Raw genomic sequence first — 24,250 nt, forward strand, 5'->3', positions numbered from 1 at the left:
ACTTCATTGACTCTTCCCTTCAGACATTCTTACAACCATCTTCCTACTCCCCCAAAGATTCCCAGTGATATTAAAATAACGTTATCTACTATCTTCAGTAGTTTAATATTTAATGGGCACCTGCTGCATACAAAAGTAGAGCTCCAAGAGTTAACTAGGGATTCGACAAAACACAGACCTCACAAAATAAGGCTTGAAAACCTGCTTTTGCCCAAACTGTTATTAATATAAAATCCTAGGTTTCTTGTGTCTTTGTGAATCTATTTTAATGACACACAGAGAGATAGCATTCCAGTGGTAAGTAGGTCAAGGATAACCACATAGTTTAGATGACTTATAGCACAGGAAAGAGTGGAAAATAATATATCTGAAAAACTTTATAGAGCAGCAAAGCAGCTGAAGATAAATTGAGACTCTTTGGGCTGTTTAAATAAAAAATAAATCCAAGTTGCTATATTCATGTGAATATATATCTCTGTCCTCCAGGAAGCTTATATAGTCTAGTTATAGAGATAGGACATGAACACAAATAACTGCTGAAAGGTAGGAAGGGAAATCCTGACTTCCAGGAGTCTATTACACATAAATCATCCTCCACAAAGAGCAGCTGCATGAGCTCACATTCCTCTCCCCTTTTGGCCCATTTGCAATCTATTGCTATTCAGCATCACATATAGGATGAAAAATGTGCAAATAGCCGTATTCTCCGCCTTCTCGACATCCCTTACTGCTTGTCCATATTTTCCCAAACAGATATCTTAATGCATTGAAATAATAAATTAATAATTACTGTCTTGTAATTATACAAGCTGTAAAAATACAGCTCAAGCTGCTGTATTTTACCATAAACTGGGGGGCCTATAAACAACAGAAATTCATTGCTCACAGTTCTAGAGGCCAGACGTCCGAGGTGAAGGCTCCCGCGAGGTCAGGTCTGCGTCTGGTGAGAGCCAGCTTGGTGTTCATGGGTGGCCATTGTCCTCACATGCTGTGTCCTCCCGTGGCAGAGAGGAGCAGCACGCTCTCTCGGAACCTCCTCATGGCCTCCTCTAACCCCAACTACCTTCCAAACAGCCCACCTCCAAATACCATCACAGGGAATAGAGTTTCATCATTCGTATCTTAGGGGAACAGAAATGTTCAGACTGTAACAGTCACACATTTCCAATTACATACAAATACATGGGAACAGCAAACACGCTCCGCTTCCACCTTGTAATCGGTGATCACACACCTTTACCAAATCGCTCCTTCAGTGCAGTAGGATACCTGCTGTACCTGCCTCATGCTCACCTAGCCTGGAAGTCAAGCTCATTGTCATTGCTGATAGAGTACGGCAGAAGCACTCTGGCCCCTGTATGTCCACCAAATAAGCTGTGTCATTATTTGAAAGTAAGGACATTTGTTTACCCGTGAGTTTTTCTTCCAGCCCCTTCTCAATTGCTCCTGTCATAACAGGTCTCTAAAAACATCTTGTTGTAAAACAAATGCACCCAATAACACAAAATCCAAACAGCCTAGTTTATCCTAAACCTTCCTTCATCATCTGGCTCCAGGCACCTCTTGCCGTCTCATCCCCGCGTCTGGACGTGCCACCTCCAGTGTATCGTGTACCCCACCCCACATGCTCAGGCCGTACCGCTGCTGGGTAATGCTCCCCGGTGGGCCCCGGCCCTTTTCTGCCAGCTTTATCTCAGCCACGGCCAAACTCAAATGTCCCATCTCCAGGGAAGTCTTCCTTGACTGTCCCGGGGTCCTCTGCTCCTTGCACTTTGCACTCCTTTCACAGCTGTTACTGTTGTGTATTAGGACCACCCGCTTATACATCTACCCCGTGGACCAGACTGTGAATTACTTGAAGGAAGGCTTTGCCTTGTTCAGTTTTTGTTTTCACAGTGCCTGCTGCTCAAACTTCGTTATATTTTTTTATGGTTCACATTTATCATCATAAGAATGAACAATGATCACATTTTCACAGAGCAGTACTCAGATAAACACCCCGCTTATGCTATAACAGATAAATGTTGGCTTTCGCAGGAGAGCCCATCAAGACACAGCATCAGTGTATGCTTTTCTTGGAAATTTAGGAATTTTATTTATTTGAAGACCTCGGTGTCTGATGGTCTTTTTTTAATTTTTCTGTGTATCCCTAGAGAAAACCCAGTGAGATCTGCATTGCAGGTACTATGAGGTCAATGTTGATCGTGTTACACAAATAAATGTCCTTATGCTTTTCACAATATAGTTTAAAATTAACCCTCATCTTGTTATTTGAAAAGACCTTTTTTTTTTTCAGTTTCTCCAAGTTGCTTTGTTTAAAAAGGACAACAATAAACACTTTCAGGATCCTAAAATCAGTTCTCTTATTTCTCTATCAGATTTATCCTAAAGTAATATAAACCTCATGTTAAACATCATGTATCAAACACAAGTTTGCCTTGAACCAAGTTATTTATGCCATATTTGCATGCACGTAACACAAACTCTTTGCATCCAGTTTATTAAGAACTTACCATCCAGGTAGCAAGAATTAAATATCTAAAACATGCTGTCACGGTGCATAGCATCTCTTCATTGGGCTAAGTGATAGGAATAAGAAAAACTTATTTTGCCAAAGTACAAAATAAAACGATGAATCTCTTTGTAAAAATCATGTCTTGTAATTGCCAGCGTAGTGAAAAAGACAAGTAGAAGATGCTACATGATTTCTAACCAATACTGGCAACTTTTTTATAATTTGGAAATTTCCTTAACATTTCAGAAGAGGCTGTTGAGTAGCACAGACGTGCAGACACAGCTTTTTACATGTTTGTTTACTCATGTTTTGTGAACTGTTGTTGATTCCGTAACCCATTTCTCTTAACTAATCTATGGTAAGGTAAGATTGAAAGTCTTATAAACAAATTGTCAAGAAAAATGGTTTTTTTCTTCCTAGACGCTTATCTAAAGAAAATTCAGTGTATAGAATTAAGTAGTAAAATGTTAGATTTAAGTAAAGAAATTGTTTAATTCAGTTTAGAGATAGCACATTACAATAATTTTATTCAACTGATTTTCAAAGTGATTTATAATGCTACATTTTCATTGGCAGGAACTAATTCCAGAGTTCTATTACCTACCAGAGATGTTTGTCAACAGTAATGGATATAATCTCGGAGTCAGGGAAGATGAAGTGGTGGTAAATGATGTCGATCTTCCCCCTTGGTCAAAAAAACCTGAGGATTTTGTACGGATCAACAGGATGGTAAGAGAGACTTTGTTTCTGCTTGAACGATGGAAGTAAAAATATTCTGTTGTTTTGTTTCTAACTATTAAGAAATTGTCCTTGAAAATCTATAAATACAAGGTTAAAATTTTAAGAAGAAAAGAAAGCATTTTACTGCTGTCTTTTGACAGGGTTCTTTCTTGTAGGTCGGCATTTCCTTTCATGAGTCCTAATGAGGAATGGTAATTCAGTTATAGTTTCTCTCTTTGGAGAACAAAATCAGATGAGCATCTGTTGACTAATGTATTCTAAAATGCTTAAAATAAATGTCCATCTCTTATTTTTATCTACTGGCTAAAATCTGTACTCTTTTTTCATTAATACAATACTCAAAATAATTTACAGTTTGAACACATCTGTAAGTAGAAAATTAAAAGCTGTGAAATATACCTACCACATATCCATCAAAAATGTAATATTCCGGACATTAAGAGTATAGCCATCTAGTGAACATTCTCAGAAAGAAAAGCTCATTACTTTTTAAATCTGTGTCCACATTAAAAATTGAATGTTTGCATGTGAGAATTTTATAGATTTCAATATATTTTTATTGATATTTAAGATTTTAATCTCAGTGTGGTTACGATATAAAGTGAACCACTTTATAGGAATTTTATCAATAAAGCCAGTGAATGACTCAAAATATATTTTAAACACTCTTATTCATTCCTGATTTTTTTCCAGCTGTCTCATAAATATGTTTTATTTTGCTTTTTGCAGCTTATTTATTTGAATCAGAATCCAATAAGGTCCACATATTTCAATGCAGTTCAGATATCCCTTAGTCCCTGTTTTTTAAGAGCTATATCATTCACATATAGCACACACAGATATAATTCACATACCATACAGTTCACCCATTTAAATTTTTTAAAAAAATTCAGTGGATTTGAGTCTGTTCACAGAGTTGTGCAACCGTCAGCACAGTCAATTTTGAACATTTTTATCACTCCATAGAGAAACCCAGCCCACTAACAACTGCCCACATCTTCTCCATTTCCCCTAGGCAGCCCTAGGCAACCATTAATCTACTTTCTGTCTCAACAGATTTGCCTATTCTGGACATTCCACATAAACAGGATGTGGTTCTTCACGCTACTCTCTGATTTGGGGTCTTTTTTATTTTGCTGACGTCACATCAGTCACGTGCTCCCTTCAGTTTGGGGGCTATACTTTCTGTCTCTAAGAAATATTTTACTTTTAACCTACTCTATTTTAGAAAACTGGTCCTGATGCGGTAGACCTGTGTTTGCAAGCACTGCAGTCTAGCGCTCACATGATCTAGTGCAATTACGCTGATCTGCAGTCTAGTCTCCCCCATGAGGGAATATCATGTATTGCTTAACTTTTATGTATTATTTCTCTCCCTTCTCAACCTGTAAGTTGACACTTTCAGATATATGGAATTATTTCATACTGGTTTCTTGAATAACAAATTATGTCTTCAGTTTATATTTTTAATGTGAAGGAGCTATACTTCGGTGATACCTCCCCCTAAACATCTATGCGTGATTTTAGAATTGGCAGTCGTTGCCGTGCTAGCCTTCCACATTGGCGTGCGTACTGCAAGGTCAGCGTAAGGATACCAGAAACCCACTGACGTCTCCGTATCATGCATTCACAGCATTCCACTTTGTGTTTCTAGAGCCCAGAACTGTGCCTGGCTTGAGCAGTTAGTCAGGAAATATTTGCTGAGTCAGGGAACGGATTAATCCTCCTGTAGGGGTAATAATCTTAGTGACTCAGCATGTTGTCAAGTTAAATCCAAGCTAGTCAAACTGAATGAGTCCTTCACTCAGACAAAGTAGCCAAAAATTGTTGTTCCAAGATTTTCTCTTGTGCCAACTGCTGAACTCAGCTGATTGAACAGAAGTTTTCATGCGGGGGCTACTAATTAATGCCCGATGGTATGTCAGAATCAGTGTGCCTTGGAGTGTGGACATTTCCTGTTCTTGACTCTGGGCTCTGCCATTTAATAACTTCCTTACGAAGGTCAATTACGGAACATCTCAGACCCTCACATTTCGCATCTGTAAAATGGGCATACCTTATTCATTACAAAATTCATTCAATTTAATGATTTAGTAAATTTACAGCATTGTGTGACCATCCCCATGATCTGATTTTAGGACATTCCCATCACTCCAGAAATATCCCGGGCCCCTTTGCAGTCATTCCCTGGGTCTGTCTCCAGCCCCAGGCAATCATTAAGCTACTTCCTATGTCCATAGGCTTACTTCTTCTAGACGTTTTATATAAATAGAACCATACCATGTGTGTTCATATGTGTTTGACTTCTTTCACTTGGTTTGAGATCATCCGTGTTGTAGCATGTATCAATGCTTCATTCCTCTTTGTAAATGACACTCCACTGTATGGTCACATCACATTTTGCTTATCCATTCTTCAGCTGATTACCACTTGGGTTGTTTCCACTTTTTGGTTATTCAGAATAATGCTGCTATGAACATTCATATGCAAGTCTCTATGCAGATCTATTTTCATTGCTTTGGGGTATATATCTACAGCTAGAGTTTCTGAGTCATATGATGAATTTATATTTAAAATTTTAAGATATTGCATAATGGTTTTACAAAGTAACTGTACTGACTTACATTCCCAGTAGCAGTGTGTGACCATTCCAAGTCCTCCATGTCTTCACCAACCCTTGTTATTGTCTGTTTTTTTAAAAAATTATTATAGCCATTCTAATGCAAGTGAAATAAAATCCCATTATAGTTTTGATTTGCATTTCCCTAATGGCTAATGATGTTAAGCATCAAGATCATGTGCTAATTGGATGCTAAAACGTCATAGTTATATTTTAATAAAAAATTAAATAGTGATTCATTGTAGGTACAGCTTTTGTGTTCTTCATTAGTGAAAGAAGTTCATATGCCCCCAGAATTAGTGATTGTATTAATGATATACCTGATTGAAAAAGAAAAGGCAGCCATACCTCTGAGAACAAGTCCCTAAGGCAGCATCATGAACAAGATTTTTTTAATGTAGGGAAGGAATTATTATGGATAAGAAACCATCAGATATTAGTATTGATATAAACACAGGAAGTAAGACTTAACTAAATTGGCAGAGAAGTCTTCGTGCCTCATTCATCTAGTGTGATGGGTGGCAGTGCTATCCAGACAAGTTAAACTTTCCAGAAAAAGGAAGTTTCTAGACATTTGTAGTGAAACAAGAACTTTATAGGGCATTATTATGATTGTCTTCCTAAAATGTGTTACCACTTGGTTCCCTATCCTCTGATACAGAGGGTGAAACTTCTCTTTATTATTAGGAGTACCCATTATTATTCTATGAAGTGATACAATTCTGTATCTATTCTTTTTGTTTCCTTTAGATTGTCAGCTATCACACTTCCCTTAAATAGCCATACCGATTAGAATTTGCTGCTTATAAATTTATGCTTACAAATTTACCAAGGCCTCATGACAAGTAAGAGTCAAGTGCTGCCTGAAGTCCTGGGGAAAATCTAAGCTTGTAACTTTGGTAGAGAGCGAGCTCATTTTTTCCTTCCAGTTTTGCTGGCCCTTGTCTGATCTATTCCAGATTTGGGGGTTGTGAGCTCACACACGAAGTAACAAAATGCTGCCCTTAGTGAGCGGAGCGTTATGGTAGGTCATACCCAGTCTGTGCCTCTCCTTACGTACAAACAGCTGTGTGGCCAGCCACGCGCTCTCCGTACTTCCCTGGTGGGTCCCTTACATTTTTTCCTGTACTTCCCTCATTCCAAGATTTGCAGCTGACAGCTGCTACAGATCACGATGGGCACCCCGATCTTGGTCACCCTGCCCCAGACCCCAGTGACGGTCCTGAGCCATCCCAGTTGAAGTTTGACTAAGATCAAATAATGGCAGTGCTGGTGCCTAGATCTCATGCCCTCTGTGGAGTTGGAGTCTTTGTCAGACCCTGTGCTAGACCGTCAGGGGCCTTACTCTGTTAACCCTCAAAGAACCCTCTGAGGATGAGGTGAAATCACCTTGCCGGGTTATCACCTCCATATCAAAGTGGCCACATTCTTACCCAGTCTCGAGGACCGAATAAGTGGTGCCTTGACGAGCTGTGGAAAGGGAGATGGGAAAGGAGGGAAGGACACGAGTCTTCTAACCGGAAGCCAGTACAGCAGGGTCAGCAGAAGAAAAGGAGAAATGAGCAGGAATTGGCCCGAGACCAGCAGCGCTTTCCAGCCCTTACAGCTATGCAGGCCTGACGTTCTCTGGTCCTACTCCCACGCCCTTCTCCCAGTCCACACCCTGTAGGGCTCCCTTCCCAGCCAGGGAGCCTCGGCCGGGAGCTGAGGAAGCCCCAGGTCCCGCCCAGCACAAGGGAGAGGAAGGCTAGTCTTCAGCTCTTCAAGTGGGTGAAGGGGCATTAGTTCACATTCTGAACTTTTGAGTTCCCCATGGGGCTGTAGAGCTAAAAGTCTTCTATTCGAATAAGGAGACTGAGGCACAGAAAGGCAGACCCGCTCACCCCCAGTAGTGATGTCACTGCTTTTTCTGACTTCCCAGGCCTGGCACTGCAGACTGGAGCTCTAAGGGAATGTCCCCTAGACCCATTCATACTCTTTAGACCTTCACCTGTATTTTGAATTAAATAGGGCATTTTACAGATCAATTTGAGAACCGCACTAAACTAGACTAATGCTGTTTCTACTGCACCCTGTGTTCCAAACACCAAATTAAAAGGGAGATCTGAAATATAAAATGTTTCTTATTTGCAAACTACTAATATCTATACAGGGATGGCCTCCAAACACCTAATTTTGACCGAGACATTTCACCTTTAATCTGTAGCTCCTGGCCTATCTCATTATTCATAAAATCACCACATAAGATTTTTTTTTTAATCCCTTTTCCTTAGAAGTAGATGATTCTCACCAAATGGTTTCACAGCATTTTGGCTGTAAGAGAATTAGCAGATTATTCAAAAGATACAGCCTAAAAATGATTATAATACTGTAAAGACAATTTAAACTCCAAAAGTAGATTTTCCCTCTTACTTAAAGAGAGAATAAAATATGAGACATCATTTATTCCTGATATTAACATTATCAGTTAGTATCAGGTAATTGGTAATTACCTGGCTTCTGTTTATATACCTCTTCTTACAGTTTGTCTTTCTTACAGCAGAAAGGCTGCTGAGCAAACTTTAAGGCAAAATGAAGTGTTTCTTTCAAACAAATCTCCCTACTTGCTGTCACTGTAAATACCTATTCAGCAAGCCCAGTATGTACGGTGCTCAACATACAGTAAGAATACGTCAGGAGTCACTGTCCCTCAAAGACGGGCTCTCACATGTTCAAAGAATTAAGTTTTATAATGCACAAAATATGAAAGATAAATACTGTGCCTTCTGAAAATATAAAACATCAGAAGTGAATAGTACTTTCTTGTAGCTCTTTTTTTCATTGAGGTATAACTGGTATATAGCATTATGTTATTATATTTATACATTATATATATATTACTTTTTTGTTATAACTACTAAGTTCCAGCTTGTTTACATGAAGAAATGAAAGAATCAAGACAGTTGGGTTGTCCTCTATTCTAAATCAAACTCCTGTTATCTTATAGGCACTCATGAATCTGGTGAGACTTGTGAACCGAACTTTTACTAGGTGGAGTGAAAGGCTTTACGCAAAATTCTGCAGGTTTGGGAGAAGCAGGCTGCCCCAGTCCTGGATGGCTGCAGCCCCCACCGTGCAGGACAGGTTAAATGGGCATGTGTAGGAGGCACCTATAGCTAGAGTTGCATAAGTGGCTTGAGAAGGGTTTATTCTCTGGGTCTTCTTTCCCCGGACTTTCCTGGAAGGGACTCTACAGAATAGAAAGGGAAGCCTACCCTGAGAGGCAACCAGACTGGGCACCTTAGCCACCATTCTTGGTTGCATCAGAATGGGAGATAAGGACGGCATAAATCCTGCCTACAAGGGCAGCTCAAGCATCAGTTCTATCAAAAGACATGAAATGCAGCTGTGACTCTGGAGCTGCTCACCTCTCAGGGTCAGCTTGAGGTTTTCCTTCACACCCCATGTTCCTTTTTTCTTCTGCTCTAACTGCTACTCAGTTTTCCCATCACACCAATGAAAAACTATCGTATTGACATCATGCAGAAATAACGCAAGGCATCTGTGTTAAAACTAGAAAATTTAACCAGTTGTCTATGTATCTCCCTTTTCTGCTGAAGGAATAGTCATTTGATGAAAATTTCTCTGATACACAAAGCCTGGGTAGTAATAGAAAACATAAGAGTGTTTACATTTTCCATGAGTTCTATGAATGCACCTCCACTGTTTATGTTGTTTTGTAGCATTCAAAGTTTCTGACTTTATAGTGGCTGGGTAGCTCATCTAGGATTTAATGCTTATGAAAGAGGTTTAGAGAAAATGTGCTCTAGTATATTTATAACTTGGACTGGACTTATCTGCAGTTATTTGAAGGAGTTCTTTGTAATGAGCCTGAAGTATAAAATGAAAATGTCATATATCCCAAAGAAATGGCATTCACAGTAGTAAAAAAAAGCCTCCCTCTCTCTGTGTGGATTAGTATTCTGTGTCCATGAGCACCCTCTCCTCCTTCTTTTAAGCTGTCATTAAGAAATTCTAGGCAAAAAGAAGAAAAAAAAAAGGGGTGATATCATTGATCAGTAATGATCAGTATTATCTCTTACCAGCAATTGAAAAGGTATTTGATGCATTTATAGAAGCCTTTACATGTCTGCAACCTAATTTCCTTTTCTTATTTTTAAAAATGAAACAATGCTCTGATTTTTCATGATGTACTTCTTCTAGTCCATTGGGGATTTTTTTTAGTTACAGACAATACTACATATAATTAGTTAGAGTTGTTTATAGTTTGTAAATACAGTGATGAGGTTTCTGTTTTACAATACAGATGGAGGTTTACTGTATTTACTGTTGTAAATACAGTGATGAGGTTGCTGTGAAATTCAAAATTTGGTCTCATTAGAAAACCTGGGAAAGAAATTAAGTCACTTTTAGTAGACATTTCAATAAATTTCGGTGTATTGAGTTCATACATCAAGAACTGGTTTAATTTATCTGCGCCAAGCTACGCTGATCACAGCCGACTCACTCATGAAACATCACTACAGCTCTGTGTCCTGGTCTAACATGATTATAATCTGACCTCCCTGCAAAGGACAGAAGTAGAAAGTGTCCCTGATAACATTACCCTAATGCTGGCTTCATCAATCATAATCTGCCCTTTTTTTAAATTTGCGTTAGAAAAAGGCCTTTCACGGATGTGCACTGATAATCTCACCCAGCCCTCAGCCCAGCAGATTCCTGGTGCTCCCGGGCCAAATGCAGAATATTCTCAGTCTGCAGAACTGAGGGGGGAAAGTGGAGATGCATGTGATTCCGCATCCTTTACAAGATTTCATCTTTTTCATATTTTAAAGAGAAAAGTCTCTTTTTGCTAGGTAACCGTTTGCATTTGGAGTTTATTATGCTGAAACACCTTGCTCAGAAAAGAATTGTAAGCAAACACCATAGCATGAGAAATTTCGGAAGACTTTCACAGAAACTCAGGGTCCTGAGCTCCATCCCTTGTGCTTGAGTGCCTGCCCTGCCACCTGTTAGCCAGGGCACCTTGGACAAATAAGGTACCCTGACCCCTTGGACCTTCAGTGTCCTCCTTATCTCTGAAACTGGGCATTTGCACATTCCGTAAGGCTTTATTGAGGGCCAGCTCTGAGTAGGGCGTTATGGAAAACACGAAGAAGAACTGGACATGAATGCTCCTGGAAAGAAAGCTGGGGTGCAAGAGAGAAACGCCTTCCTTCTCCCAGGCACTAAGGGCCTGTCACCCCCTCCCAATGCTCTGGCTCTGGAAACACAAGCCGGGGCAGCTCCATGAATGGCCTTGAGGAGCTTGCACTCTACTCAGGAACACAGACAACTGAACGTACAGCGCCAGCAATTGCTCATGCATGCTGCACCCCATTCATTTAACAGGTAGTTACTGAGCCTACCAGCTGCTGTTTCATGCATGTGAAGTATAAGGTCGAATGAACAGCGAAAGACCCTGACCCTCAGAGCTTTTGATTAAAGGGAGACAGGCAATAAATAGGACAGAAAAAGGTAAAATATCTAGTATGTTAGAAGGAGACCAATACTACAGAAAAAAGCAAGTAATGCAAAGGTAAAGAGTGAGGGTGGGAGTGTGCATGGTGTGGTGAGGGCTAGAGCAGCAGAGACAGATCCATTATGTTTTAGTCATTTCTGCTGGAAATTGGGGTGGGGGACCGTGTTAATGCCTATTGTCAGCTTAGAGCTGCAGAAATTTAAGCAGCACAAAAAGCTCAAGTCAGCGTGTTTATTTCCCACTAGACTGTGGTATTTTTAAGGACACGGAATGCTTACTTATCTGTATGTCCTCCGAAGCTAGTTTCTGACACGTGGTAGGTGGTCAGTAATTTGGGTCTGGAGAGAGGTGAGATGTGACTTGGTATTTTTGCATTTCACTGGGATGGGCTCCTGGACATCAGGCTTTTATCTCGTTTCTCGCAGTGTCCCTGGGCCTAGAGTATTTGCCTGGCCCCTACTAGGCGCTCCACATTGAATGAATAATGAATGAATGAACGGACGAGTGGCTGTTTCCTCTGAAATCTCTTGCACCAGATGGCTTTACACTCACTTCCTCCGGGCGCTCCTTAATTGTCGCAGACTCAAGGAAGCCTTCTCTGACCACCTCCTCACCCTTCCACCCATGCTCACTCCGCAACTTTCCTTCCTCCCTTTCTCTTTCCCTGAACACTTACCTTCTCCTGACGTGCTCTATCCCGGGTTCTGTCAGGCTCCCCTCGCTGCCATTTAAACTCCAGCAGAAATTTTGGGGTCTTTTATCCACTGCTGTGATCCTAGGCTCTAGAACACTGTGTGGCACAAAGCAGATGTATTTGTTCAGTGAATGGATGAGCTTCTTTCTCACTCCCACTCCCACATCCTGACATTTCTTCCTTGCTCTTGTGACCCACAGACACATCTTTCCCATTGCTTAATCCATCAACCAAAAATATTTATTAAACATTAAACACCCGTTATTTACTGCTAGGTTAGGAGCTATGGGAAAAGCGAAAGCAGACTTACATTCTAACTGAGGATGCAGCTTTGCAAGTTTCAAACAACTAATTGCTAATTGGTAATAACCCCATTCCTTTGTAAAGCACTTTACAATCTATATGCAAATTGATTTTCACAAGTAAATTTGTATACATTATCTTACTACATTAAACAGGAGGGTGTCATAGAATTCATAGAAGGATTCATATGGTATGAGCTGGAAAACTCGGGAAACAAACACTGGACTTGCGTAAGAAGGATGGGGATGACTTGAAAAAGAAGCAGGAAGGTGAAATGCTTTCGCTTTATGGAGGAACGAGCAGCAGAGGTTCAAAGGTCATGCCAGCTGCTTTGTGCCACTAGAGGCAAGGATGTGTATCAAGAAGTCCTGAGAAATGGAGAGTGGGGTCAAGGTTTGAAGAGTTCAAGGGTCAAAGTTTACCCTTGTGTATGTGTCATGCCCGGAGGAACCTGGGGAGATTTGAAATAGAGGATGAGTATGTGAGTGGGACGGTTTCGGGTCTGTGCCACCAGAGGGGTGCAAGGTGGGCTGGATCAGAGGAGGTCGAAGTCTGGCACACTTTTGCCCTCGTGGAGAGCAAGGGGTGCCAAGACCAGGATGGCTGGTGGGAATGGACAGCAACCCTCTGCGTTACACGCCCAGGATGCCATCAAGTAATAGAATGATTTAAGCCCCCAAAAATAAGCATTTAAAACAACTATGTTGTCTTTATTTAAAACAATTCAATCTCTCACTGGGTAATAATAGCTATAACTCCAATTTAACCGTGAAGAGAAGCTCACGTAGATTCTCCAGAGGAGGCAGCAATATGATTTTCTGGCTGCCTACTTGGATATATGCAGTTCTAGTTAGAGAATTTTTTTCAACCTCAGAAGCAGATTTTGGAGACAGTAAGCGAAAGAGCTTGGAGATGTTCTTAGAAGAGGAAAACAGAAATTGTGTGTTTTTAAATGAAAAAGTTCAGGAGAAATAACCATTCCCTCCTCACAGTGAATTCCACTACCCTGGTTTCCTTTTTCATAAGTTTCAGGGACACTTTATCCTAAACCTGCTAGAGAAAGAATTTTCTACCATTTAATACCTATGGGACAATATGGAAATTAGAATTAAGTAACTATTATCCATCTAAGAGATTTCCTCTCTGGTTTAAATCTCACTCTCGATTTCCTTCCTCCCAGATCCCCGGGGTAGATTTATGGATTCGCAATTGGTTTATCTCGGCTTAAAGCAATTGATTCTGCTTTCAGATATGCAAGTAGAGGGTAAAGCAGGCAATTAAGACCATTATAACCCTAATAGCTTAGTAATCAAGTATTTCTTTATATCTTTTTATCATAACTATTTGCTATAAAATCAAGTCTCAAAATCCAGAATTTCTTCATGAAAACATAGTCTGGAAAGAAGAAATAAGCAGATAGTGCACATTTAAAAACAGATTAAGAGTGTTTGGAGTATAGCTGAGTCTCAGGCTTCAGCTTCAGATAGGTCTTTATGCTTTAATTAGGTGATATATGAAATTCAGTTCTTAGATGTACATTTGATTTAGAACTAGATTTAGCCTTTGAATGTTCTAACTGGTTTTTCTTTTCTTCCCGCACAGAGACTAGAAAGACAGACTTTCTAAAACTTTATCTGTTTAATCTAGTACCTCAATGTTTCTTTGTTGTTTGGTTTTATGACTCCAAAAAAAAAAAAAAACAACCTGAGGCAAAATTATTTAATTGCAATTAATTTTAAATTGATTACTCAGCTGCCTTGCTAACATACAGAATAGAATAGGGTATATAACTGTAGTCATAGAGATTTTTTAAATTTAATTAGAGATTATTATAAACAACTGTGAACTAATAACTCTACAACTGATATGAAATGGCTAAATCCGGGGAAAAAAATAAAATGTCAAAATTGGCACCAGGAGAAATAGAGACATGCAAACTTTAAAGAAATTTAAGTGGTTAAAATCTTCCCATCCCCTAAAATATCCAAACCCTATTATTTTATAAGTGAGTCCTACCAGATTTTCAAAGCGATAATGATGGAAAACCCTAATATAAATGAATATTTATTTATGAATAATATTCCGCAAGTCATTTCAGAAAACATGGCAAGCAACATCGAGTTCATTTTATGAGGCTAGTTTGACCTTGATTCCAAAAATAGCTGAGAGGAAGAAAAGAAAAAAGAAATAAGGCCATTCGTATGCTAATACAAACGTTCTAAATAAAATAATATCTAACAACCCAGTAGTAAAACAAAATCAGCTTACAGAAATCAATAGCATTTTTCTATATCATCAATAACCAAGTAAAAAATACATTTTTTAATATTATAATTGAATGAAAACTGGGAATTAAGCAAGAATACCCATGTCCTTTATGGAAAAAATATTAATTTTTAACTGTAATAAAGTACATAGAAAATGATCTGTGTAAGTATAGACAACTTCTAGGTCCTTAGATGGAGAAACCTAATATAAAGTTTCCAAAATGAATCTACAGATGTATTAGAATCCCAATCAAAATTACTTGGATGTATCTATACAATTACTGTAAAAGTTACAGGAAAGAATAAAGGTCCACAAGTAGCTTAGTTAACTCTGAAAAAGGATAAATGAGCCAGATATTAGGATATGTAAGAAATAAAGATAATTAAGATAAATAAGATAAAAATAGAAATGAAAAGAGAGCAAAGAAGGAGACACACATATCTGCATAAATGATACATTGATAAGTAGGAAAAAGATGGTCAATACATAGAGAAAGGGGGAGGAGGGAACGAGGGAGGGAAAAAAGGGACGTATTTAACCCTGTTACTGGTTCTAATACTTTGGCTGTTGATTGTATTGCTTTTTCTCGGTAGATTGTCGTATTATCTGTAAACAATAGCAGTTTTACATCTTCATTTCAAATATATATTCACACACTGCAGAGAACAGCACATACCGCCGAAGAAAGGCTTGTTTATTAGATGGCATTGGAAAAACTGACTTCCTGTATGAACAAAAATGATACTGGATCCCTATCTGATACCACATATGAATGAAAATAGACACTAGGTGGATTAAAAACCAACGTATGAAAAATAAGACCATAAATATAAAACTTAGATATCAAAATGCAGAAATTTCTCTTTGTAATTTCAAAAGAAAATCCCAAAAACATAAAGAAAAAAATTTGGTTATCTCAAAATTGAGGACCTCTACTCAACAAAGAGCAACATGATAAAGTTATGATAGATGTGCCTTTGGGGAGAATGCATTTGCAATTTTTAAAAACAACAAGAAACTATTACCTAAAATAGACAAAGAACTTCTGCAAAGTAACAACATAAAGACAAGAGCCTCTGTAAAAACATGAACAAAGCGTGTGAACAGGAAATTTACAGGAGAAACCCAAAGGACAAGAAGCATATTTGAAAAGATGTCAAATTCCTTAGTAGTCAGAGAAATACATATTAAGACGACAATAAGATATTTTGTATATGTTACACTGGCTAAAATTAGAAACGTGGATAATACAGTCCTTGGGCGTGTGGACATAGGGAAACCTTACGCACTGCTGGAGGGAGTGGTCAGTGGCTGAATACTCATGACTCAGATTAAGTTTACGCACACCCAGGGCAGCGACAGTAGTCTTCCTCCAGATTACAAGTCCCAAAGAGCTTCTCACAAAGCCCCCAGAAAGGATGCAAAAGTGGAGTCTTATCACAGCCTTGTGTCATGGGGAGTCAGAAGCAGCTAGTACTGAGTGCTGGAGGAGGTACTGTGCCCCAGCTGTTAGAAGCAATGGACTGTCAGTGCACACAGCGACATCAGTAGATGGAAAGCAATGCTAAGTGAAAAAAGGAAGAAATAACATGAAATCTGTAACACTACCCCATCTTTATAAATCAAAAATACATGCACACAAAGAATAAGTAATGTTTTACAGAAACCCATGAAAACAAAAGCAGAAACATTAAATAGAGGTGAGATTTATGGTGGAGGAGAGAAATGACAGTAGTGGATGGAGATAAATACATTTTTCAAACTCAAATTAGTGAGAAGGCGTCATTCCCTCCACCCCTCATAATTGCATTAGGCCTTGTATTCAGTAACACTTGACTCTAACAGAATAATGATATATATCATCAACCCTTTCTTTTCAGAGTATGTTTAGCGGTATGTACATACCACTAAGATTTACTTGAAATGTTTACTGCCTAACTGATCACGTGATTATGTGGATAAAATCTTCCTTTAAATAATATATCTGATTTCAGTACTATTCTGATTCCTGTGAATAGACTTGGGCAACACCTCCTATATAATGAGCCGTCATTTATTCATTTTGTCCATCCTCTCATTTATTGCACCAGACATTGAAAACATTACTGAAAAATAGACTAACTTTTTTTATTAAGTTGTTATACTGAACTGACTGAATCACTTATACATTGACTAATATACTAGACATAACCAATATAGAATTTTAACCAACATCTTTTATATTTTAGTTTATTTTCCCATGTTCTACTCTGAACTGTTTAGTCAAGACCAATGAAATATAGTGTATAGAAATTGTTTAGTTTTAGTCCAGAAACTATCCTTTCATAAAATCTAATTGTTTATATTTCTGAATGAGAAATTCAATAACTGGTGTAAATAAAATACCCAAAAAATTGAAAGAAATAAATAAGAAAATTTCAGAGGAATAAATTGCTAGTTGAATGTGATCACATGAAAAGATGAAAAGTATCATTCACTTATTTTATTGATGAAAAAAGTGAAATGTAACTGTCAGAGGGATAATTTAGGAAGTCATTTATTAAGTAAGTGAATTCCAAATTGATTTCAACACCTTAGAAACCAGGGACATGCAGCCAGAATGACTTGATTCACATATTTAGTTAAAGCTGCAGTTTAGTAAATTGTTTCATTTGGCTGTGCATATTTGGAGTTTAAGAAGCTAGCTCTACAGCCTTTTGTTCATGTTGCTAAAAACAGTGAACTCTTAAAATCAGTAAGAAATTAATGATAAGCAAATACAGTGAAAGGCATAGTGCGCCATACAGTCATGTCTGCTCCTATCACTGGTATGAACAGAACTGCACGCCTATGTGTCAAGACACCTGTTGGAAACTTATGATGGCTTCTTAGGAAACAAAAGCGCCTTCTTTTTTTATGACTCTTTAAGGAAACTTAGTAGGGTCATTGATTCTCACAAATTTGCATTAATTTTCCCCTAGCTGGCAGCCATCTAAAAACTGCCCAGAGACTCCTAAATTGTATAATAGCAGAATTAATTCATAGCAGAAGGAAGGCATCCCCTTTTAGTAGTACTAGAGGTAAATATAAAGGCCTTACGGCAGGAAAATACGTGATAATAAAATATACAAATGCAAAGAGAATACTTACATGTATGTGTCAGCGTAAGAAAAAAAGAGATTGGTTAAGTTTGTCCAGCCTCTTATTTCTTTCTTAACTCATTTCAGGCCCTGGAAAGTGAATTTGTTTCTTGCCAACTTCATCAGTGGATTGACCTTATATTTGGCTACAAACAGCGAGGACCAGAAGCAGTCCGCGCCCTGAATGTTTTTCACTACTTGACGTACGAAGGCTCTGTGAGCCTGGACAGCATCACGGACCCTGTGCTCAGGGAGGTAGGTGTCAAGCCCCATACATCCCAAGAATTTCTGTCATCCCTTAAACACAAATTTGGCTTTCACTTTTTGTATAAATTTCCTTTCAGCATTTTACAAATCAGATGACAGTTTCTTGACAAATGTGGAAAAATAAGTGTTATAGGTCAAAAACAAGTGATAAGTGTACCATGTTCCTGCTTTTTGAATCGTAGACATATATATAATGCTCTTCAGTAACCCTATTTTATTTGTTTTACTTCGGCAGCTACATTAAAATGTTTAGTGCCTTATGTGTTATTAACTACTGAAACCTACTTGAATATTTAAATATGAACCGTTCGCGTTAAAATAATCAGCCAGTATGTTTCTTTTAATAAAAGCAAAATTACAGGCTTCTAGACAGCATACTCAAAAAAAATGCATCAATGAAATAGATGACATTATAGTATTTTATTCCTGTATGCTCTCACCCTGAAATTTTATAGCTAACAGTTGGGAATTGTATGCCGTAGTACGTGTATAGTATTTCTTGTGAAAATATTCATATAAAATATTACTTAAATCGCTTCCTCATTGCACAAAATTGCTTCAGATAGGTGAGAGAGTGAACAAGCAACAGCTGCTCGATAAGCTTGCTGCAAGGAAGCTGTGTCCCAGCTTCCGTCCCACCAGATAGCTGCCATCTGCTGTGTGCAAAACAAGTCACCACTGATACATTTCCAGTCAGAGAAGGGCTTTTTCTATTTCGTTGTTTTTAATTTTAGAGGTGGAAAACTTGTAGATTTTGGGAAACAAAACTCTATAAGAAATATTTGCATCCACAAAGCTATTTCTTGTATACCTCTATAAAAACAAAATGACTCCATTTGTCTGGCTTCAAGCCGAGAAGAAGGAAGGGAAGAGAAGAGGGTCATGATCATTCATCATTGGACCCTTAGGGCTAAATATGCAGAGAGCAAATTGCAAGCATGTTGTTAGGTGCAATATTATTATATCCGTATTGTATGCACAAGGAAATGGCATTACTGCCTGAAGCTGGGGAAAGAGGTGGAGACAGAGAATGAAGGAATGAATGAGAGAGAAGCCAGATATTACTAAATTAGCTGGTGAACTAAGGGATTTTCTCTACAAACCATTATACTCAGCTAATTTAGTATCCCCAGTTGTGTACACCCTATAACCAAATAATCTTGTGGGAAATATTCTAAGTTTCATTATTCTCGTCACCATATACCCTTAACACGTCTAATTCTATAAATGCCTTACATACTATATTCTCCTTTTAAGACCAATACCTTTAGAATTAGAAAAATAATAATAATTGGAATAGTGTATGCAAATCCAAATTGTTTTTTGACTTTTTAAAGATCATAGACATTTTGCACCTGAATATTTATCACACATTTTTACCCATAATGAAGTTCTGTCCTTATAAAGAAAGTTGCAAGTTAATCCTCTTAGGCAAAATTTAAATATTTACAGCATATTGTACATAATGAAAGTACAGGGCAGCATTCACTTGAAAGAAGAAAAGCACATTTTTCATATTTACATGAGAATAAATAAAGAGATAAATGAGAATAAAAAGAAAATGGATTAGAATGGAGACTTTCTTTATGTGGATATAGCATTTACTATTTGAATCTTATAAAAACACCTGCTTCTACAAAAAGTCACACCATTGATGTGACAGTGAAAAAACAACGTTTAGGTCTTCATTGTCAAATTGTAGGACTTCTTAATGGAACATTATATGAAAACGTGTGATTTTAATTCTTTTGTTGGGTGGGAGTGGTTCAGGCACAAGGTCTGCATATTGGATAGCCGACCCGCACAGCACTTCGCTGCTCTTGATCGCCCCCTAGTGATGCCAGCCGTCGAGTGCTGGGATATCTCAGTTCACGACTCTGTTCTTCCAGTATTCTCATTCGCATTCTGGGAGCATAATTGCTGAAAACTGAGGTTCCATTAGAGAAACTCCCAGAACCATTCGCGATGTGTATGCCCTCCCTCCCAGACCCGAAGCCGCTTCCATCAGTTCTCAGCATGTCAGGTGAGGGGAGCACAGACCGGGGACTTACCTTCCTTCCCCCCCAGCCAGTGCAGGACCAAGCACCCAGCAGCCGGGACATTCCAACTCCGTGGACCTCGGGCAACTCAAGATACTTTACCTTCTCAAGACCACTAAGGGGTAGACATGACAGATTAAATGATATCAAGGGTTATGAGCTAACTGTCCCTCTGACCACTCCCGACCCTTGTCTCCTCTGTCCCACAAACCTAACATCGTCTCACAACAACATTCTGCCCTAACATTTTAAGATGAGAACCACCAGAATCCTGTGAGCTCTTGACAATGGTCAAGTCATCTAATCTCCTCCCACCTCGATGGCTCTGTCTATAAAAGAGGAATAATAGGGACATAACTTTGCCAACATAAAAGCACTTAGCATCTACCGTCCCAAGAAAGAACTCTGTAGGTATGTGGAAGGAAGTACCGGATGTCCACTATTTGGTGGTCATTTATGTCCCTCACGGATACCTTTCCCTGTGATGAGGAGGCCCTCTGTGCAGACAGCCCTTTTCCCACAGCACTGAGTCCCCAGGGGGCCTCCCCCCGGGGCACGGGGACCTGAGAGAGCTGATACCTACCGAACCTGGCAGGGACACAAACTCTTGGGAAGGAAAGCGCTCAAAATGTTACCCCTTGTATTGAACTCAGTGCCTGCCTTCTATTTGATAATATTTGTCTTGGTATTTTTTTAATTTCACACAGATAAACCAAAGGAAAGCTATAGTTGTACTAAACTCCAACGTTTAAAATTTTTTAATGCTTAAACGCTGATTTTAACAGAAATATTTAACATATGAATATCTCCATATGTCCCTTCTGTAATTTAAACTGTAGGGTTTCTCTGTTTTGTTCGTGCTTTAGAAATGGTTAAAACTTGCAACTCAGTAGTCCTGAGAGGAATTATAGGGGAAAGTTGAAGATGGCTGATATTATATGGATATGATCTCTCACGAACTGCCTGTAACTTTGAGCTTTGCAGTTAGTGCTAAAATTTGAGAAATGGTTAAGGTTATTGACTCATTCTTCCTTGACAGGTGAAATTGCCACAGCAATTATGGCATTAAAATGTCAAGAAATTAGAGGTCAGAATAACAGACAATTTTCTTCTCTACATCAGATTTAAAATTGACATTCTTCTGACAGCTTAGGATCTCTGGCTGCAAAAAAATATGACAGCTTAACTTATTTTATACTTGTAAAGCCATAACTGATAATAAACTTTATCATGACAGCCTCCGGGCAGAAACATGACAGAACAGTTCTAGTACAAAGCTCTTCTAATATGTAAACACCAGATCTGCGAGATATTAGATATTATTTAAATTGTCTTAAGTCTTGGCCTACATCATAATCCTCTGGATGCCTTTTTTTTTCTTAGACAAGCTCAACTGACTATTTGAGCTATGATTTTAGGCATGATAATGAAAGTGATTTCATATCCATTTTTATGTATTAATGAAAATTATGTGATTTGCTTTGTATTTTTACTTAACCAAATGATGGCTGAGAAACTCCATCCTGCGATCTGTTTAAGAATGTCCTGGTTAGTAATCGTCTGGTCCCCTGGGTTCCTACCTCCTTGGCACTCAAATCTGATCCATAGACTAACGAATAATACCAGCATCACCAGGGAGGTCCTTCAACTCCAGATTCTCAGGTCTGCCCACGTGACTGTATCAGAACAGCTGACTTGCTTGAGATATTACAGTTTAAGAAGCACTGCCCTACTAATAATTGTTTGAATGATCTGGAGAGCCTTTTTTTATTTTCTATAAAAGTAGAGAGTATGGTTATAAGGAACCCCCATGTACCTATCACCAGATTTCAAAATTTTGAATACTTATTTCATCTAGGTCCCTACTCCCATCCTCTCCACTGTGTTCACACACGCGGGCCGTGTCCATGTAAGCCCTTCCAACTCCCCATCCACGTCTCCTCCCCTGTCTCATGGGCATCTCAGGATGTCCAGGGAGAGGGTTTGAGCAGGTTTGTTTTGAAAAAAATCTCTCCAAGCATTTTGTATACATTCCCAGTTTAAAAAAAACATTAATCTAGCCTAATACACCTATTAAATCATTTTTCCAAGGACACCCAGGTATGTAGCACTGGAATCGGACTTAGGGGAGGTCACCTGATCCTCAAGTCGGGGTTCCTTTCATCGTATTATTTCCTAGAAGTTTAAAAAATAACAGACTATGTACTAATGCTTATTAGTTACAGAGAACATTTTCTTCTGACTTCCAAAATAGTTCTCAAAAATTGAAAGGACATCTAATGTGTATTTCCTTTTTACTAATATAAATAGCAAGGGTTTTTTTTTTCTGTTTTGTGGGTGCTTTTGAAATTGCTAAACCTGCAATTCAGTAAAACTTGCAGAAATCGTAGGGGAAGGTCTAATGTGGCTTTAAGGTTAATGTGGTTCATCAGCAACTTTGTTCATCATTTCTTCTAATCCCTTCCCAGAAAAACAAGTTTTGCCAGTCTTTGAGATTCCACAGGCACTAGGGGAATATGCTATAGCTAATAGTTGATTAATAGAAATTATAAATTAAATGCCACAGAAAAAATGTTTGCTGTATTCTTACATGAGTGAAAAATATTTTATTCTAATTGTTTCTAAAAATTATCAATCTTATGATCATGGATATAATTACTCAAGCCTGCCTACCTGCCTCAGAATATGATTATATGGTGGTACATAGTAGGTAATAACAGACTACAGGTGGAAATTAGATAATAGGTTATATCATATCACAGCCCCATTAGTATTGAGTGACAGTAACTGAGTCATTTTACTTTTATGTACCTTTGTTTCCCCACCTAAAAAAGATAACAGAAATGATATGTAACTCATAGGGCTGTATTTGAGGATTATATGAGAAAAGACTTATGAAAACACTCTATAAACTATAAAATACTACACAGACATTGTTATTTATTTCCTGAGAGCATAATTAAACAAAGTAGCCTGGAGGCACTTTGTTTTAATACTTTACTTTTCTGTATCATCTCATGTACTCAACACTGCCAAAATGAAAACTGATCTAGGTGGCTTCCCTTTAACAGTGAGAGGTATACCTGTTGGCCTATCATATAAGCCAGTTTTGCTGGCAGACTATTAGAACATATGGCCCAGGCACTATTTACTTACATGGGTGTGTATATATATATATACACACAGGTACGTACGTAAGTGCATATATGCACTTACGTACCTGTGCTGGAAATATTAAAAATACTAAATGTATTTTGATATTATCAGCATTCATGAAACTGTGGTATTTTTAGTGTGATTTCCTGTCACTGATATTTCTTGGTCGCCTTAGATTATATTTTCTTCGTTCATCTTTTTCTTTCATTTGACAAGGCCCACACAGCATTCATTCCCTTGGTCCTGCTGTCGTGACAATGTGCCCACGGGAAGTAGGACAATCACTTCCGTTTTCAGTTTTCTTGCTGAAACGCCCCTTACCTGGTCAGCACTGATGGGATGGGCTGTGGAGCGAACATGGCAGGCGTGTCTTAACTGAAACAGCTGCTCTGGTAGCTGTCCTGGCAGGTGTTTATAACAACACTGCTGGCTTCCTTGTTTATTCTTTCTGTGAATTTGTATTTCCTTGTCTCTTCCTTCCCCCATTCTGACTTCTCTCTTTGATCTGACAGGGGATATCAACGCCCCGCTTTGGGGTCACTGGAATGGGTTGTAACACAATGTTGTCCATTTACAAGTGCCACGATGCCTCATTGTCTTCATGCAGGGGATGTTCAGGGTTCTTCTCCTCAGTAGTTATTCTGAGATGTGATTGCAACAAATGATCAACAAAATAGCTAACAAAGATTTCTTAACACCATCTTAATTGTCCCCCTCTAATTACCAGAAGTTTTATTGAGCTAAAAATGTTAACAAATTCAAAAGCCAATAACATAGGAAAAACAACCCTACATTTTAAATTATGGGAGTGGAAGTGCACATTAGGTATTCTTTAAATTTGAAGAATCATTTTGGGAACCAGAAAATATTATGATTCCCTAAAACTAATAACAATGTAAGAGTATAGGCTCAATTATATTGCTTCGTGTTTCTCATCGGCAGCAATAAGGCTTGGCATTGCAAAGATTCAGTGACTAAAATTTCTCTACAGAAATTAGTATCAAGAA

General features: G+C 38.5%; 1 protein-coding gene across 3 annotated transcripts in view; it reads left to right on the plus strand.

The window, feature by feature from the left end:
* Positions 1–24,250, plus strand: part of NBEA (neurobeachin) — a 547,470-nt gene that overhangs the window by 490,454 nt on the left and 32,766 nt on the right. For all 3 annotated transcript variants that reach the window (XM_073229196.1, XM_073229216.1, XM_073229206.1), the window contains exons 47-48: positions 3,092–3,244; positions 17,869–18,036. In XM_073229196.1, coding sequence (XP_073085297.1) covers positions 3,092–3,244; positions 17,869–18,036 — 321 coding nt within the window. The remainder of the gene's footprint in view (positions 1–3,091; positions 3,245–17,868; positions 18,037–24,250) is intronic.

The sequence above is a fragment of the Manis javanica genome, chromosome 1 (assembly GCF_040802235.1).
Source record: "Manis javanica isolate MJ-LG chromosome 1, MJ_LKY, whole genome shotgun sequence".
Lineage (NCBI taxonomy): Eukaryota > Metazoa > Chordata > Mammalia > Pholidota > Manidae > Manis > Manis javanica.